We start from the raw sequence: 18493 nt of genomic DNA on the forward strand, positions 1-18493 counted from the left end.
GCATATTAGGCTTTTATTATATAGGATATCTTCCATTGATTTCAGAGAGGAAGAGAGAGATACATCAATGATGAGAGAATCATGGATAGGCTGCCTCCTGCATACCCCACACTGGGGATCGAGACCACAACCCAGGCAGTCAAACCTTGACCTCCTGAATCACAGGTTGACATTCAACCACTGAGCCATGCCCACTGGGCTCTTGTTCTCATTTTAAAGGAGAGAGAATTAACACTCTAGAGGCCAACTTGCCCAAAACAGCCAAGTTACGCAGTGGCAGAGTTGGGGGGGGAGAGGAGGACCGGTTCTAAACATACACTCATGAGGCCTCTGTGTTAAGCGGTTCAGCCAGCGAGGCGGATGGACAGACACTGTCTCTGGCTCTTCAAGCGGCATTTCCTCAAGGCCCTCAGATTCCCTGCATGACCCCCCACCTTCCCTACCTGCCATCAGAGCTGAGGAGGGCAGAGGATGGGAAGGGCCATCCATGGTTCACCTGGGAGGGGACATGGGAGGAGGAGGGAGGGGAGAGCTGGGTGCACCACAGACCCCAGGTGGGAGTTAGAGGCAGCGATCTGGATGCTGACCGCCCTGTCCCAGCGTCTCAGGAGCGTTTCTTTCTCCGGAAGCACCGCAAGCATTGCTTTAGGCCAGTCATGGCGAACCTTTTGAGCTCGGCGTGTCAGCATTTTGAAAAACCCTAACTTAACTCTGGTGCCGTGTCACATATAGAAATTTCTTGACATTTGCAACCATAGTAAAACAAAGACTCACATTTTTGATATTTATTTTATATATTTAAATGCCATTTAACAAAGAAAAATCAACCAAAAAAATGAGTTCATGTGTCACCTCTGACACGCGTGTCATAGGTTCGCCATCACTGCTTTAGACCATGGGACTTGAAGCTGGTCTCTGCTGTTCTGTTCTGTGGTGCGGGATCCTCTCTGTCCTGGAAACTGGAGTCATGGATTGGAGTTGGACCACCTGGGCAAGCCCTTTGCATTGGACCCTGAGCCCTTTTGTGTCACGGGCGACCCGGGTTCTGGGCACAGCTGATCTGTGTGTCCACAAGGGGGCTTCATTTTCCTGGTTTTCAACGTTTGCTTTCCATAATATTGTACATTCTGTTTTGTTGGTTTTTGTACCAAAAATAAAACGATTTGCTGGTTTCCAATAAGTACGTGTCATCAACTGAAGAGAGATGGGGGAGGGAGGGACATGGAGGGATTAGGGCAGAGAGATGGGAATGACCCGCTGCCTGGACTTGCCTGGACTTCACGGTGGGAGGCTGGTTGTGAACATTCCACGTCCCTCGTGTGGAGCTCAAACTAAGGTCTGGGTTTGAAACCAGGTCTGTTAGACCCTCAAAATGGACGGGATCTGACCCGGCCCCCACCCCCCACCCCCCAACCCCCCCGCCAGCAGCTGACTGAGACCCTGCCTTCCCAGGGGCCAGGGCGAGCATGGGGCCTCCTCACCCCCCCCCCCCCCCCCCCCAACACACACACACACATACACACACAGTTCCTCATGCTCGGGCTTCCCTCCAGCACACCCAAAAGTTGCTGCCTCGGCTGCCTGAGTTTCCACTGTCTCCGCATCGCCCTCGGGAGGGTGCTGTCACCTCCTGCTGTCTCCCTGCTTCCTCTTCCCCCTCAGTCTGCTCCTGACACAAGCCAGAGGGTCTGTCCCCACTGCATCAGCCCAGCGGGTCCTCACCTACAGCCCTGGCACCTCCCCCTGCACTCAGGGGATACCAGGTTCTCACCAGCCCTCGATCTCTACAGGATGTGCCCCTCGACCCCCTTCCATTCGGCCTCTTGCTCGTCCTGCTGCCCCTCCATGGGCTGTCCCCTCTGCTCAATGCCCTTCTCCAGGTGTCTGCCAGCCTCTCCATCCATTCAGTTTCCCTCAGTGAGCCTCCCTTTGCCCTTCCCTCGCGGAGCCCCTATGTGGCTTCATTCCCATGTTTTCATGGTGCCCCTGCCCTCTAACGGCTGCACCTCACGTCTGTCCAAGGATGTTTCCTCCCCGCACCCCAGTCCTCTCCTCCTGACGGCACACACACTCCCTCCGCAGGACAAGGCGGCTGGCTCCCTGCTGCTCTGTGAGCACCCCGGCATCACCTGGGACACGGTGGGTGCTCAGTCAGTGATACAGGTTGAGTTAAGATGCTCAGGCAGAGGCACTAGGTGTAAAGGCCATTGGAAGTGTGGACAAAAGGGGCCACACGCTAACCTGACAAGCTCAGGGAAGGGCCTGCATGGCAGTCTTGGTCTGAAATTAAACTTTAACTAAAAGCAGTTATGGTGGGTAGTTAACCTCCTAGGCTGGTATTTTCACTGACAAGGTCAACCTTTACCTTAACTGAGCCTATCTGTCTTTTTGCATCTATAACAACATACCCTTGAAATGTCTGGGTAACTTGTAACTTCCCTTATTCTGGACCCCTTGGGGCACAGCCTAAGGTGCCTGGGCGCCAGGACAAATACTACAAATTCCTTCATTATTATCATGTTAATTGTTCCTGACCCACTTAAGTATATGTCTATCATTTTACTTTTTTAAAAAAATATATTTTATAGATTTTTTTTTACAGAGGAAGGGAGAGGGATAGAGAGTTAGAAACATTGATCCACTGCCTCCTGCACAACCCCTACTGGGGATGTGCTCGCAACCAAGGTACATGCCCTTGACTGGATTCGAACCTGGGACCCTTCAGTCCACAGGCGGATGCTCTATCCACTGAGCCAAACCGGTCAGGGCTCATTTTACTTTTTATCCAATCCCAGGGGTTCCTCCCCCCTTTGCTTTCTCCCACCTCTCTAGTCTACCACCAGTCGATTTCATGTAACCCGCTTACGTCCCTTCCTTTGATTGCAGTGTATATAGATGTGACATGCCATTCTCCAGAGCATTATCTCAATTCATTAAGGTTCTGCTTCCTAGCATTTGTCGACAGTTTGGCTTAAATAAACTCATAAAATTCTTTACAGGATTCAGTGGGGTTTTTTTACGTTAACATTACACAGACTCACTCGGGCCGAGGGCCAGTGAGCTCTTGGCCAAGTGCGCTCGGGGCGGGGCCATGGGAGCCAGGTGTTCATTTTCTAGCAAGAAGGTGGGACAAAGAGAATGAAAAAGGAGCAGTGTGTGTTTTCCCTCAACTACTTAAAAGCTGATGATCTCATCCCATTCTTCAAGCTATGAATAGAAACCCTTGGATCCCATGGCCTGTGGGGACTGGCCTCCTGCGGAGCAGCCGCTCATCCCGGTCAGCGGAGCAGTCATAGCAACTGGCTGACCGGTCATTCTGGTCGTTCTACTGTTCGGTCGCTGGGCTTTTATTATATAGGATACTTATTTTATGTTCCACATACAATTCCAGTATCTGTGACATGCATTTGACAACTTGATAGTACATGTTATGTAAAATTTTAAGAAAAAGCAAATTAGGGATGATAAAACAGGACAGCAGAATTTGGTTCTCTCATCCCATAAACTTGGAGCTCCTGAGAAAAGTGAATCACTTTAGGAATACTGAAACAAAGTTCTTTAACATGTAGAATGTAGAACTCTTTCAACCATGACTCTAGTTTTCCTTTGGAATCAAGAAGGAACTCATGGACAGAACATAGATTAGTGATTGTCAGGGCCTCCAGGAAGGGGCAAGTGGGGAGCAACTGCTTAATAGGTATGGGGGTTTGTTTGAGGTAATGAAAAGTTTGGAGGTAGAGAGCAGTGATGATTGCATAATATTGTGTATGTACTTAGTACCACTGAACTGTTTACTTCAAAATGGTCAAAATGATAAATGTTATGTTATGTGTATTTTGCCATAATAAATGAAATAAAGAACTCATGAATGCCTCCTAAGCAGCTGTGGAAAACAATTGGTTGCATTCAGTGTACACAGGAACAATCATAGAATTCCAACTACACAACAACTTCAAAGGGAGTCTACAAATCATTGGCATCACAGCCATTCTCTGGGAGTAAGACAATGGGCAGAGCCTAGTCCACAGTGACTCACAAGCACTCAGCCACCCATACTCCCAACCCCACCCCCACAACCTTCAAGAATGAAGCACTCAGATACCAACAAGACATATTTCAAATAGTTTAATTTTAAAAATATTCTATTCAGTGCTAAAATATGTCTTCACTCACTGTTGCCCATTTCCATTTCTTAAACTTTTATGAAACAAAAAATAAAATCACGAAGTTCAATTAAACATGCAGATTTTAAAGAAAGGGAATCTTTCTAGAAAGTCTGAGCTGAAGGAGTACTCTGGGGGATGGGTACTGTGGTCAGACTTCAAATTCTTTCTGGGGTTTTGTGGCATGAATGCTGGGGACTGGCAGGAGGCAGAGAATGCTGGAATGAAATGTACGGGTAAGAACAGAAAGCTGCATGTGTGTGTGTGTGTGGGGGGAGATAGTTTTCTTTTGGTGGTGGTGGGGGGAATTGTCAGCAGCTAGAGAGCCCATGAGAGGCAGGATGACCTCAGAAATGGGCAGAGGTGCCAGGGCAGCAAGAAATCTATATGGACTTTTTTGCCCTCATGTGGAGAAAAGCCCCTTCCCTCCAAAGTCTCTACCTAGGCATCCTCCAATAACGGCCCACAGGGCACCTAGCCCTAAGGGAAAGTCCAGACATCTACAGTCGCCATCAAATTCAAGTAACTCTTGGCACCCTCTTCTCTAAAGGGTGCCTTCCACATCTCTTTCTTCTTATAGAAGCGCCAGCAGCTCAGTCCAGAGGTTCTGGAGCAGAGACTGCTACCTGGAGGTGACAGATAAACCTTGGGATGGCTGATACTCCAGCCTACTTGGGATACAAAGAGGACATGAGCATTCCTCTTCTCAGGAACAAGCAGACATAGGTGCCAGGGAGGGAAGATGATGCGATAACCCCAAGTCCTATGTCAGCCTTCCAGAATAGAAGGCTCCTATGGGCAGACTCTGGACCCCAGTGCTTGCCCTTAGCCCAGCAACACAGCACAGTCAGAACCAGAATGCAATAAATAGAGGCAGGGGGCCAGGAGGTGAAGGGTGCCAGGATGGTGCTAGCTTTCTGAGGCTGTCTGCGGCACTGCGGGTTGGTCCACACAGACGCGTTTCAAGGGTGGGGCACCTGAGTCTTCCTCTTCCGTGGCCATCTAGGAGCAGCCAGAACATGGAATTATAGGGCCATCCCTCTGAACCAGAACCTCCCCATCCCTAATTACAACCCAGAAGCCCAATGCCAATCTTCTCGTAGATAACCAAACATTTTCCCCTACCTTATAACCTGGAGACACTGGTTTTCCTTGCTGCTTCCCCACTCTACTATACTATAGCACATTCAACACAATATATGCAATTCACAGCAATGAAGTCCTTCCTTATTTCTTAGAAACTGGGAAACCCAAAGTGCCTCCTTACCTGTGTCTCCAGTGGAACTGGTTCTTCCTTCGTGAGGGTGGGAGGTTCATCAGCCACTTCTGAGGCAGGCAGGGAGGGCTCTGTAAAAACAACAAGGTCAGCAGAACTGCAAGGCCTCCTGACACAAGAGACTCCTGTAGAATCTGCCTTAAAGCTGGGGAAGCTTTCCTAAGGCTATCTAGAGGTGCCTTGTTGAAGAGGCAACACTGGCTGAAGAATCAACATACATTTCTAGCTGGTTTGGCTCAGCCTACGGACTGAAGGGTCCCGGGTTCAATTCCAGTCAAGGGCACATGCCTGGGTTGTGGGCTCAATCCTTAGTGGGGGGCATGCAGGAGGCAGCTGATCAATGATTCTCTCTCATCATTGATGTTTCTTATCTCTCTCTCCCTTCCTCTCTGAAATGAATAAAAACATATATTTTTTAAAAAGAATCAACATACATAGAAACAATATATAAGAAGAAATTCACAGGAGATAATGCAAAGAGAATAAACTCTGAAGTGAGAAGGAATATAATTAGAGATACCCACGCTACCAGCTACTAACTATGTGATCTTTGATAAGCAATTAAAACTTCCTAAGACTCCACTTCTTCATCTGTAAAATGGAGATAATAGCGTCTATTTCAAGGATTTGGGAGAGAATTATACCAGGTGTTAAATATTGAAAGTGCCTCACACAGATCCTGGCACTCACTTGTGTTGTTTGTTTTCTTCCTTCATTCTGTAAGGGGAAAATACAACCATTCTCCAAAGTAGCCCAAACTGTTAACAAATAGCTTGAGACTGCCAGACTCTGTGGCATTTTCTCTATCCACTTACTCCAAAGAAGAGAAACATCAACAGCAAGAGGCAAGGCCCCTCCAAGATGCTCGTCCTGACTTACCCTCAAGGATCTCCTGGCCCAGAGTAGGGGGCTGGGAGTCATCTGTGCGGAAGTCAGAGGTGTGTGCTGGGCTCAGGGACTCGCTCTGCTGGGGGCTGGGGCTTGAGTTGGTGCTGCTGTCCACCTTGAGTTGATAGACATCAGACACAGAACTCTGGTTGCTGTTTTCATCTGAAAACCAAACATGACAAAGGTAACAGCTGAGGGTGGTAATTATTCCTCAAGAGTAACTCTGGTGTCTTCTTAGGCAGCCATAGACACACGAGATACAATGATCACTGATGCAGATGCACTCTGAACCAAAGGCAGAGGTTCATGGGGCTTCTATGCACTGCAAATTATCAACAGAGTCTAAGTTGATTAATTTAAGCATTTCCTATTTCACGACATATTCTAAGCACCAGGTGCAGCTAGAATTTTCAAATATATGCAACATATATATTTCAGGAAGATCAGGATACAGTTAATTATTATCCACCACTTATAGTTTAGACCCTGTATTTTCTTATTGTCCAGTGGAAGAGATGGACAGTATGCCTCTCAACCTTTCTCACAACACAAGATATGTAGAAAATGATAAAATCCGGCATTCTCGGCCGTCTGAAGGAGGAGGATGGTTGTGTCTGGAAGTATTCAGCTCAGATCCTTCAGTGGTCTAGGTTCCACCCGAGGCCTCAAGGACCAAAGGAGTCCCACCTGGGAAGCTGTCTGAAGGCTTGAAATCACCACCTAAGTTAGAAATAGTTAAAAACACGGGAGTTGTGTTCATTCCTTCCTCTCCTGGTGGCTTAGTTCAGGCCTAGCCTCCAGCAAAAGCCACCTAACTGCCCTTCCTTCAGTACCATGTACTCCCACTGTACTTCACACCTCTGCCAGCATGATATTTCTAAACCCTTCAATGGTTGCCTGCTGCCAAAACAATAAAATTCAAATCCCAGTGCTTCTCTGGACAGGGAGAAGATGGCCCTATCATAACGTACAAAGTCCTTTCTCATCTCCAGTCTCACTCCCTGTTGTTAGTCCACACCAAGCTGGACCCTAAGCAAAGAGCTACTTCATGCACAGGTGTCTTTCTTGTTCTTTCTAGCCTTTCCGCAAAGCCCCTATACAGGCCAACATCGAGCTCAAGCATAATGTCCTCCACATTTCCCAAGCTCTGTTGAGTAAAAATGACCACCTTCTCTTTTATGCTCCTGTAGTATCCTGTGCACACCTGAGTTTACTATTTTACACACCAGTTTCCTTCCATTATACTCTGTGCAGATAGGCTCTGTGGCTTATTGGTCCTTGAATTTCTTGTGCATATACCTGGCATACAGTAGGAGATCATTAAATGTTCACTGAATGAAAGGATGAAATGGTGATCAGACTGAGAAAGGGAAGCCTCATATATGTCTCCTAGAGTTCTACAGTTATTGAATACCCCACACATAACTAAAAAACCTTTTTCTTGTATTCCTTCATATATCACACTGACCCTGGGGCGGGGACAGAGGGTTGGGGGAAAGCTCGGCAGGGGATACCTGCATGCTCCCAGACTAGTTTTGAAGAGAAAACCGTAAGCCCTTTCTAGTCTTTACTTCTATGAAGACCACGATCTTCTATGCTAAAATGGAAGTTGCATTTTATTATAAAAAGAGAATAAAGCTCCAAAAAAATAATAAAAGAAAGAAAAAAAGAATAAAGCTTTGTCACTTTTGAACTTAGGAGAACACTTTTTTTCTCCAAACATCATTTCCTTAACTAGGGATGATGGTAACTGCCTGGTTTATATCACAGGCTGATGTCAGGATAAAAATGAGAAACTGAAGTGAAAGTGCTTCACAAACAGTAACTGCCACGTAGGTGTAAGAGGTCACATCATGAATGCGGTCCCGACACAGGCAGGACATTTACTGAAGATTGATTTAAGAAGCAGAACTTGTGCCAACAGGGGATAGGTAGATGCCCTAGCTTTGGGTGGCCTACTCTCAGGTACTATCATAAAGTACACTGTCTAAAGAAAAGAGCTTCTGATCCAGAAAACCAGGAATTAATGAGGTTTGTCACTTACTAGTTATGTTACTTTATATATGTAACTTCACCTCTCTGAGCCTGTTTCCTTAAATGGAAAATAAGGATGCTATCATCTATCTTGCAGGGTTACTGTGAAGTATAAAAGGGAAGATTTATGTATAGTGCCTAGCAAGATACCAGCAAAACAGTAGGCACTGAAATTATACATAGAACTATTCTTATTATTAATGGGTTCATCTAAATTTTCATTTTCCTGCAAGGAAGACATATGGATGCAACTCACCCTGGAATTCAAGAAGGAGAGAGGAATTGGCTGAGGCATCAGAGGGAAAGCCATTAGGTTCCCGGGCTGCTGAACCATTCGATTTTGACTTTTCTTTCTAGAAAAGGAAAAAAAGAGGGATATGACAGAGCCAACCAGGAGACTTGCAGAGATAGAGAAGGGTGCTTTTTGAGACACCACAGAGGTCTGGATTAGGACTGAACAGGAATAATGACAGTGGTTTTGAGAATCCAGGGCCCAAGGCATAATGGAATCCTGGACAAGGTGTTCACAAGTCTCAGTGTCTATAGCTGTAAAATGGACCCTTCCAGTGCTAATATCATGAATCAAAAGTAAAAGATAGACACATATACTTCCACTAGATTTCCCTGTGGTACTCTTCTGCTTTCTGCCCTGATCAGAATGTTCGATCCAACCCTTCCTCATGAGGATGGGTGAGAAGCACAAAATATTAATTTCGAAAAAGATTCCTATTTTAGTAGCACAGCAGGAAAAAAAAAGTGAAAGAAGAATGGACCTCTGACTGGAAAAAGGAAGGAGTCATTTATATGTAATGTAAGAAGTTATGGGACAAAGGGGCCCCTGCTAGCTCTATTCCTGACCAAAAAAACCCATCCATTCAAAATGTTCACCCTACTTCAATCTTTACCTATAACATCATTCCCTTCAAGCAGGATGTAGGCTACACATGTTAGGGAACCACAGTGGGAAGATGAACTAGCCTGCAACAAACAAGCCCACAGGAAAGGAAATTTGCAAATGACAGCATCCCAACAGCCCAAAGTTTAAATCTGGTAATTTCAAATTCACTAATTCATACTGTTCATCATGTCTCTTTATTGTACATGCATTGTACTACTAATACAATTTTTTGTTCATAACTCTCAATCCTATCTCTGCAATAAATCAACTGTACAATTTATGCATGTCCTTCCCTTCATTTTTTCCTATACAGACATAATTTTAGTGTAATTACACTTGACCATTTTACTACATAAGCTACATAAACATGTTTTTAATAGCTGCATAATATTCCATATACCATAATTCACTTAATAACTTCTCAACTATTAGACATTTAGCTTTAACTTATTTAGGATTGTGTTTATTTATTGTTACTAGAAATAAAACCACAATGCTAAACTTTCATTTTTCCCTGGATTATTTTATTGAGATAAAATTCACACAAAAATATTCCTTCCGGATCAGAAAATATAATCATATTACTTTCCTTGAAATACACTGCACCCCACTACTCTCTGAAAGGGTACTAGTTTCACAGCACCCATGCCAACATTTGGCTTTATCATTATTTTTTTCTGATCTCTATTTTATCTTCATTTTAATGATTCTGTGTTCATGTAAAATACATACTTCACTATAGGGAATTCTGGAAGTACAGAAAAAAACGAAAACCAGAGACAACCTACACATATATTTGTGTGAAAATGGGTCATATAACTTACTTCCCCTTCCTCATTCACTGCATTAAACATTTCTCTATGCAACTGAGTAATCTTCTACATCTTTTTTTATTCTTATTTATTCATTTTTATATATTTTTATTGATTTCAGAGAAGGAGAGAGATATAGAAACATCAATGATGAGAGGGAATCATTGATCAGCTGCCTCCTGCACACCCTACACTGGGGCATATGCCCTGACCAGGAATTGAACTGTAACTGCCTGGTTCATAGGTCAAGGCTCAACCACTGAGCCACGCCGGCCCGGCTACATCTTTTTTATAATGGTTACAAAGATTTACAAAATATAGGTGCACAATAACTTAACTTATTTAATGAATTCTGTACAATAAGTTCTCTTTTTTTATATATGTATATGTTTTCATGGATTTTTAGAGAGGAAGGGAAAGGGAGAGATAGAAACATTGATAAGAGAGAAACATTGACTAGGAATCGAACCAGTGACCTCTTGGTTCATGGGTTCATGCTCAACCACTCAACCACACTGGCCAGGCTACATTAAGATCTTTATTTTGCTTGCAATTTGAAACACTATAAACAATGCAGTAATGCTGAACGTTTGGCTTTATCATTAGGTATATTTAAGCATATTTTATATACATATGATTATCTCCTGAGGATAAACTCCTAGAGATAAAACTTGCATATTTAAGGAATAAATATTTAAAACTTTTTACCCCTTCTGTTTTACTGAGTCAGTTATACATGACAAATAAAACTGTAAGATATTTAAAGTGTACATAATGGTGACTTGATATACATATAGGGTGTACCCCCCCAAAAAAAAATATATATATATACACACCCTTTGAATAATTATAAAGGCAGTGTTTAGTAAAGTAAATTTTATGTTCAAAACTGAGCTATCAGCTGTTAAAGTGAGTACACATTTTGGGGGGACACACTGTATACAGCTGTGAAAGGATTCCAACAGTCTAATTAATTAAAACATCCATCACTGAAAGCTCTTATGATCAACTTGACCTGTAAAGTTTGTGCCAATTAACTCTCCCATCAGCAGTGAGTGTCCCACTCCCTGTATCCTTCATAATTTTTTCTTTACCAATTTGATCATCATTTTCCATTTTTCCTAATCTAACAGGTCTATGCTAGTACCTTAGAAGATGGCACACCACCATGAATCACTAGAGGGCAGATAAACTGATGGACCTCTGGGCCCGGTTCAGAAAGCAACACAAACACTGCAAGAAGCCCTCAAGAGAGACAAAGGGAGCTGAGTCCCAGAGAGAATTTGAATAGGAAAGGACCAGGGACTGAAATGGGAAAAATGAGTTGGGGGTGGTGGGGGAGGGGTTGATTCTAGCAGTAATGGCCTCACAGGTGCCAGGGATGTATGAAGAATAAAGAGTGGCTCCATAGCCCTCCTAACATTCACCTTGGGCTTGGCAATGACAAGGGAGGATGGTTGCTCCTATATTAAGGTAGCACATGGAAGAATGGTACTAGGGAGTTCCCTGGGAGGCAGGGGAAGATAGCAGAGGGAACTCCATCCCTTAAATTCATTTAGAGGAGGGAAACCAGAGTTTTAGGCTTATATACTCCCTCAGTTACATATTATTTTAGCCAAGGCAGGGTAGAGTCCCAAGGGAATAAAAGGTAAGTGTACAGAAAACACTAACCAGATATTGGAGGATAACAAGCACCATGAAAAGACAATAAACAGAACAAGCTATACCAGAATGGCAATGGCACAGAAGAATTTAAATAAAACACATAGTGAGTCTGCTCACATAGATAAGGATGATACTGGAAAGTTGTTTTGAAGAAGAATCAATACAGGAAATTGGTATAATTGTTCAAAATAAAAAGTAAATGAGTTTAGTAGCAGAAATAGATATAGTTTAAGAAAGGATTAATGAGCAAAAACTGGGTTGAGAAATTAAAATAGGGAAATGAGGAAAGAATAGCGAGATGAAATAAATGAGAGAAAAGTTCAGAAATAAAGAAGCTAGATGTGAACATTACAGGATATTCTTATAGAAGTCCTAGAAGATCAGAGAGAGAAGAAATTCTAAAAGTTCCCAGAAATACAAGAGGATAACTACAAAGAATCAAGAATCAGACTGACATCAGATTTCTCACCAGAAACACATCTGAGTAATAATTTTAAAATGCTGAAAGAAAATAATTTGGAACCTAGAATTTCATATAGAGGTCAACTAAACATGAAAGTAAAACAAAGATATTTTCAGGAATAAAAACAGGTTTTCTTTTTATTCCTAAAAATATCAATTAAACATGAAATGATCAACAAAACATAAAAATAAAATAAAGATATTTTTAGGAATAAAAAGATATTTTCAGAAAGTTCTACAAAAGCCCTCTGTGAAAAAATTTTGAAGGATGGATTCCAGCAAGAGAAATGAATCTAGGAGAAAATAATAATAAATAGGTGGCAAAAACCCTGGCTGGTTTGGCTCCATGGATAGAGCGTTGGCCTGCGGACTGGAGGGTCCCGGGTTTGATTCCATTCAAGGGCACATGCTCGGGTTGCAGGCTCAATCCCCCCTGGGGGGGCGGGCAGGGGGGGTGGGGGGGTGGCGTGCAAGAGGCAGCCAATCAATGATTCTCTCTCATCACTGATGTTTCTATCTCGCTCTCCCTTCCTCTCTGAAATCAATAAAAATAAAAATAAAAATAGGTGGCAAAGGGTTAGTAAATAATTAGTAGTGTTAACTTTGGCTAGTTAAGCAATGACTAAAATAAGAAATATCTGCAAAAACTGAAATATATGAACTGAATAGCCTATAAAATAAAAGCTTAATATGCAAATCAACCGAACAGCTGAACAACTGGTTGCTATGACGTGCACTGACCACCTGGGGGCAGATGCTCAACGCAGGAGCTGCTCCTGCTTTGAGTGTCTGCCCCCTCCCCCCTGAGAGGGAGGCGACAGGCGGTGGTGGTGATCGGGGGTGGGGCAGGCCAGCGGGCAGCACCAGGCCGCCAGCCAAGGTGGGTGCCAGCGGGGGCACCCCGATCACCCTGCCCGCCAGTCGCCCCACAGATTGGCTCTGATCGCTGGCCAGGCCTAGGGACCCTACTCTATATGGGAACAGTCTCTTAGATTTAAAAATTAAAACCTGGCAAGGCTACTCTAACACTGAAAAAACAGGATGATGCAGCGATGACATGCATGGACTCTGGTTTGCACATTTTGTCGTCAGCCCTGATTCTGACACTTATAACTGTGTGACAAAGCCAATTACTTAACTTCTCTCTCCTTCAGTTTTGCTACCCATAAGATGGGGGAAATTGTACTACTGCCTCAGAAGGATCATGTTATGTACTACTTTTTTATAATCAGGGCAAAAAAATGTAGCTGCCCATACAACAGCAGGATGCCTTTCACCTGTATGAAAAGTATGGTCATTGGTGCATGCAGCATCCTGGATTGCAAGAGGGATGTCCAACACGGGGATCAGGCCTAAACCAGCAGTTGGACATCCCCCGAGGGCACAGGCTGGGCTGAGGGACACCCCCCACCCCGTGCAAGAATTTCGTGCACCAGGCCTCTAGTATAATCTAAAATTCCAGTCAAAACTAAGGACAAGGGCCCAGCCGGTATGCCTCAGTAGTTGAGCATCAGCCCATGAATCACGAGGTCACAGCTGATTCCTGGTCAGGGCACATGCCCAGCTTTCAGGCTCTATCCGATCCCCGGGTAGGGGGCATGCAGGAAGCAGCCGATTGATGTTTCTATCTCTCTCTCTCCCTCTCTCTTTCTGTCTAAAATCAATAAAAATATATTTAGGAAAAAAGAATTAAAAAATATTTCCTTAGAAAAGATATTTATATATTAAAAACAACAACTAAGGACAAGGTAAGGATAGAAGTAGGGGAGGGGCAGAGACCATAGGTGGGGAAAATGTTGTGGGTATTACCAGGTTCAGAGGGAAAATACAGATTTTGATACACTTTACAGGGAAACATAATAAGTCTTAAGTTAGAGGTAGCCAATAGAAAAATAGAAAAAAGAACCTAAAATCACCAGAAGAAAATTTAGTCACGAGAAGGTAAAGAGAGGGGGAAAAAAGCAAGTGTATTATGGAAGAAATCCTCGTCCATATTAATAGAACTTTTTTGTGTTGTTAATCCCACCTGAGGATATTTTTTTCCATTGCTTTTTTTTTTAGAGAAAAGTGTGAGGGAGGAAGGAAGGGGGAGAGAGAGAAAAACATCCACAATGAGAGAGAATCATTGATCGGCTGCCTCCTACAAGTCCCCCACTGGGGGATCAAGCCCACAACCCGGGCATGTGCCCTTGACCGGAATCGAACCTGGGACCTTTCAGTTCGTAGGCCGACGCTCTATCCACTGAGCCAAACCAGTTAGGGCCAAAATGATTTTTTAAAGAAACAAAAAGATTAGAAGAAGCTAGGTCCTTAGGGACTCTTGGATCAGAACCACCACACTAGTTCTGATGTTTCTCTTTGAAAAGAGATTTCTTAAGACATTCAAGAAAAATCTTAACTGTGTTGTCTATGTTAAAATTAAAAAGTTTTTTTTACTCAGGCAGCATAAAGACAGTGCAAAGACAAGCCATGGAATGGGAAATGGTATGGGTAGTATATAATTTAAAGAATTTGTGACCAGAACAGAGACAATTACAAGTCATAAGAAAAAGACCAGAGGCAAATACACTTAAATATGCACTTCCTAAAAGAGGAAACCCAAAAGGCTAATAAACATAGGAAAGGTCAATGTCATTTGACCATAAACAAAGGTCAAAGCTCAATGTCATTAGTAATGACACAATTTGTCATCAAATTAAAACCAAGATGAGATAACTTTACATATAAATCTAACAATACTGTGTTTTTTTTGTTTGTTTTTTAAATATATTTTATTGATTTTTTACAGAGAGGAAGGGAGAGGGATAGAGAGTTAGAAACATCGATGAGAGAGAAATATCGATCAGCTGCCTCCTACACACCCCCTACTGGGGATGTGCCCGCAACCAAGGTACATGCCCTTGACCGGAACTGAACCCGGGACCTTTTAGTCTGCAGGCTGATGCTCTATCCACTGAGCCAAACCAGTTAGGGCTAACAATACTAATTGTTGATAAGGATTTAAAACAAGAACTCTCCTATTTCTGGTGGGAATATACAGGGGTGGGCAAAAGTAAATTTATAGTTGTGAGTTTATCCTTGTATTATTATCTATTTCTTAATTATTGTATTACATGTCTTTTTTATTATTTTGTATCCTTACTTATGATTTATCTTTTTTTCCTTTATTTTATTTTCCACCCATCACCATTTATACACTCTTCCCTTTCCACCCACCTCCCTTCCTCCGATTTAAATTCTAGGTAATGATGGCTGGTAATTTAATCAATGACCAGTGAAAGTGGACACTTAAACCTACTTTTGCCCACCCTTGTAAATTGGCGCAATCACTCACTTTGGGAAATAGTTTAGCACTAGCTAGTTTAAGTAAAAAACACAGCCACCCAAGACCCACAATTCCACTCCTAGGAAAACTAATCTACATGTTGACTCACATTCTGAATTAGGAGCATTGTTCCTAGTATCCCAAACTGGGAACACCCCAACATCCACGTACAGGAGATTCAGAAAGATAAATCATGGTATAATGAAATTCCATGTAGCAACTAAAAAGAACAAATAGCTCCCAAGACAGCATGGATGAATTTTATAAACATAATGCTAAGCAAAAAGAACAAGATACACAAAAATAGACATTTCATGATACTGTTTATATAAAGTTAAAAATGTTTGCAAATGACTAGAGAAGTGGTAAGAAAAACAAAAGTAGGAGAACATTTCCTCTAGAGGGGAGGGACGGGTTGCTGGAAAGAGTCACACAGAGGCCTCTGGCAGAGTTGGCAATGCTCTATTTTCTTTCTTTTTTTGGTTGGTTAATCCTCACCCAAGCATATTTTTTCATTGATTTTTAGAGAGTAGAAGAAAGGGAGGGGGGAAGAGAAACATCGATGTGAGAGAGACACATAGATTGGTTGCCTCCCACAAGCAGGATCGAACCTGCAACCCTCAGGTGCATGGACCAACGTTCTAACCACTAAGCTACACCGGCTACAGCCAATACTCTATTTTCTGACCTGGGTTTTTTGTTGTTATTTTTTAAAATATATTTTAATTGATTTCAGAGAGGAAGGGAGAGGGAGAGAGAGAGATATTGGGGATCAAGCCCACAACCCAGACATATGCCCTTCACTGGAATCGAACCCACGACCCTTCAGTCCACAGGCTGATGCTCGACCCACTGAGCCAATAGAAATAGAGGTAGACAAAAGAGATAGCCAATAGAAAGTAGAGGTAGCCAATAGAAAGTAGAGGTAGCCAATAGAAAGTAGAGGTAGCCAATAGAAGGCTAGGGCTGACCTGGGTTGTTTTGACAAGAGTATCAGCTTTATACAGACAGTCCTCGGGTTACGTCGAACTCAACGTACGTCGTTTCGTGGTTATGTTGCCATCTCCCATTTATTTATAAAAAAAAAAAGTTCTGTCATTTCTACATATGTACATATGTGCTTTATGTTTTTTATTATTTATTTACCACAAGTAAAGGTCAAGAATTGTTATCTTTCTTTTAAATTTTTTTTACTGTTTCACTTCATTACTGCTGTGTATGTGCTCCATGTGAGTGATGTAGGTGCTTATGTTTCGACTTAAGGCGAAAATCACATTACATCATGCCATAGGAACGGATGTCTGACATAACCAGAGGACCTACTGTATTTATTCATTACTAGAGACCTGGTGCACGAATTTGTGCATGGGTGGGGTCCGGCCAGGGGGAGGGGCCGCAGGAGGTTGGCCAGTCAGCCCCGCCCTCGATCTGGCTGGTTGGCCAGCCACAGTGCATGTCATAGCAACCAGTCATTCCAGTCGCTTGGCTTTTATCTATATATATAAAAGCCCAGCGACCTACCGGTGGAATGACCGGTTGACCAGTCGCTATGACACGCACTGACCACCAGGGGGCAGATGCTCAATGCAAGAGCTGCCCCCTGGTGGTCAATGCACTCCCACAGGGAAGCGCCACTCAGCTGACCGGGATGAGCAGCGCTCCCACAGCAGACTGATCCCCGCAGTCCACACGCCCCCCCACAATGCAAGAATCCGTGCACCGAGCCTCTAGTACAGTGATAGCGAACCTGACAGGTGTGTCAGAGGTGACACGCGAACTCATTTTTTTGGTTGATTTTTCTTTGTTAAATGGCATTTAAATATATAAAATAAATATCAAAAATATAAGTCTTTGTTTTACTAAGGTTGCAAATATCAAAAAATTTCTATATGTGACAGCACCAGAGTTAAGTTAGGGTTTTTCAAAATGCTGACACGCCGAGCTCAAAAGGTTCGCCATCACTGCTCTAGTATATATAGAATACTGTGCATTTATGTTTCACTTATTTTTTTTTAATATATTTTATTGATTTTTTACAGAAAGGAAGAGAGAGGGATAGAGAGTTAGAAACATCGATGAGAGAGAAACATCGATCAGCTGCCTCCTGCACACTCCCTACTGGGGATGTGCCCGCAACCAAGGTATATGCCCTTGATCGGAATCAAACCTGGGACCCTTGAGTCCTCAGGCTGATGCTCTATCCACTGAGCCAAACCGGTTAGGGCTGTTTCACTTACTTTTATGTCTGTTTTCTATTTGAGATTTTTCAAAAACAATTAGGGGAAAAGAGTTGGAGACAATCTAGGTGTTTTATTACCCAGGAAATGTGTACATGAATGTGAACACTATATAAAAGAATACAGTGCAAGGGTCAAAGATAGTAACTGTATTTACAATTATAGAAACATGGAGAGTTCTCAAAAACAAGGCTGAACAAAGGAGAATGGAGGTTTATAGCACAATGCTACATTTAGATGTAAACATTTAAAAACACCAACATGAAACAATGCTATGTATTTTTCAAGAATACACAGGTGTCCAAATAAACCCATGGAAGAGGAATTAAAAAGGCATATATACATATAAAAATACACTGCAGTGAATAGCTAACTGGATAAAAACAGGAGTCAGCAAACTTTTCTTAAAGGGCCAGATAATAAATATTTTAGACTTTGCAGACCATTAGGTCTTATGGCAACTATTCAACTCTACCATTCTAACTCAAAAGCAGAAGGAAACCAATGGGCACAGCTGAATTCCAATAAGGCGACACTGACACTCACAGCAGGATGGGCTATAGTTCACCAAGCCCTGGAAAAGGGAAATGGGTTAAGGAAAAGGAATACAGGGAAAATATAAAGGGAGGCTCTGTGTGGGCCAATGACAGAGGATGTCTTTACATATTTCCAACTCAATTCTAGGGAAATAAACTCCTTTATCATTAAGAAGTAATCAAAGAAAGAAAACAGT

The 18493-nt window shown here is 42.8% G+C and overlaps 1 protein-coding gene across 2 annotated transcripts in view; it reads right to left on the reverse strand.

The window, feature by feature from the left end:
- The window catches only part of BCL7B (BAF chromatin remodeling complex subunit BCL7B), a 21791-nt gene continuing 3298 nt past the window's right edge, over nt 1–18493 (reverse strand). Inside the window, exons 3-6 of one of the 2 annotated variants that reach the window (XM_070412772.1) lie at nt 8618–8714; nt 6319–6489; nt 5431–5510; nt 1–1194 (exon numbers count right to left, since the gene is read on the reverse strand). In XM_070412772.1, the coding sequence (XP_070268873.1) occupies nt 889–1194; nt 5431–5510; nt 6319–6489; nt 8618–8714 (654 nt within the window). In that variant the 3' untranslated portion in view covers nt 1–888. Of the gene's footprint in view, nt 1195–4110; nt 5166–5430; nt 5511–6318; nt 6490–8617; nt 8715–18493 lie in introns of those variants that run through there. The other variant, XM_070412773.1, reaches the window with a different exon arrangement.

This window comes from Myotis yumanensis, unplaced genomic scaffold, assembly GCF_028538775.1.
Source record: "Myotis yumanensis isolate MYYU_CA2020_CCGP unplaced genomic scaffold, mMyoYum1.0.hap1 SCAF_4, whole genome shotgun sequence".
Classification (NCBI taxonomy): domain Eukaryota; kingdom Metazoa; phylum Chordata; class Mammalia; order Chiroptera; family Vespertilionidae; genus Myotis; species Myotis yumanensis.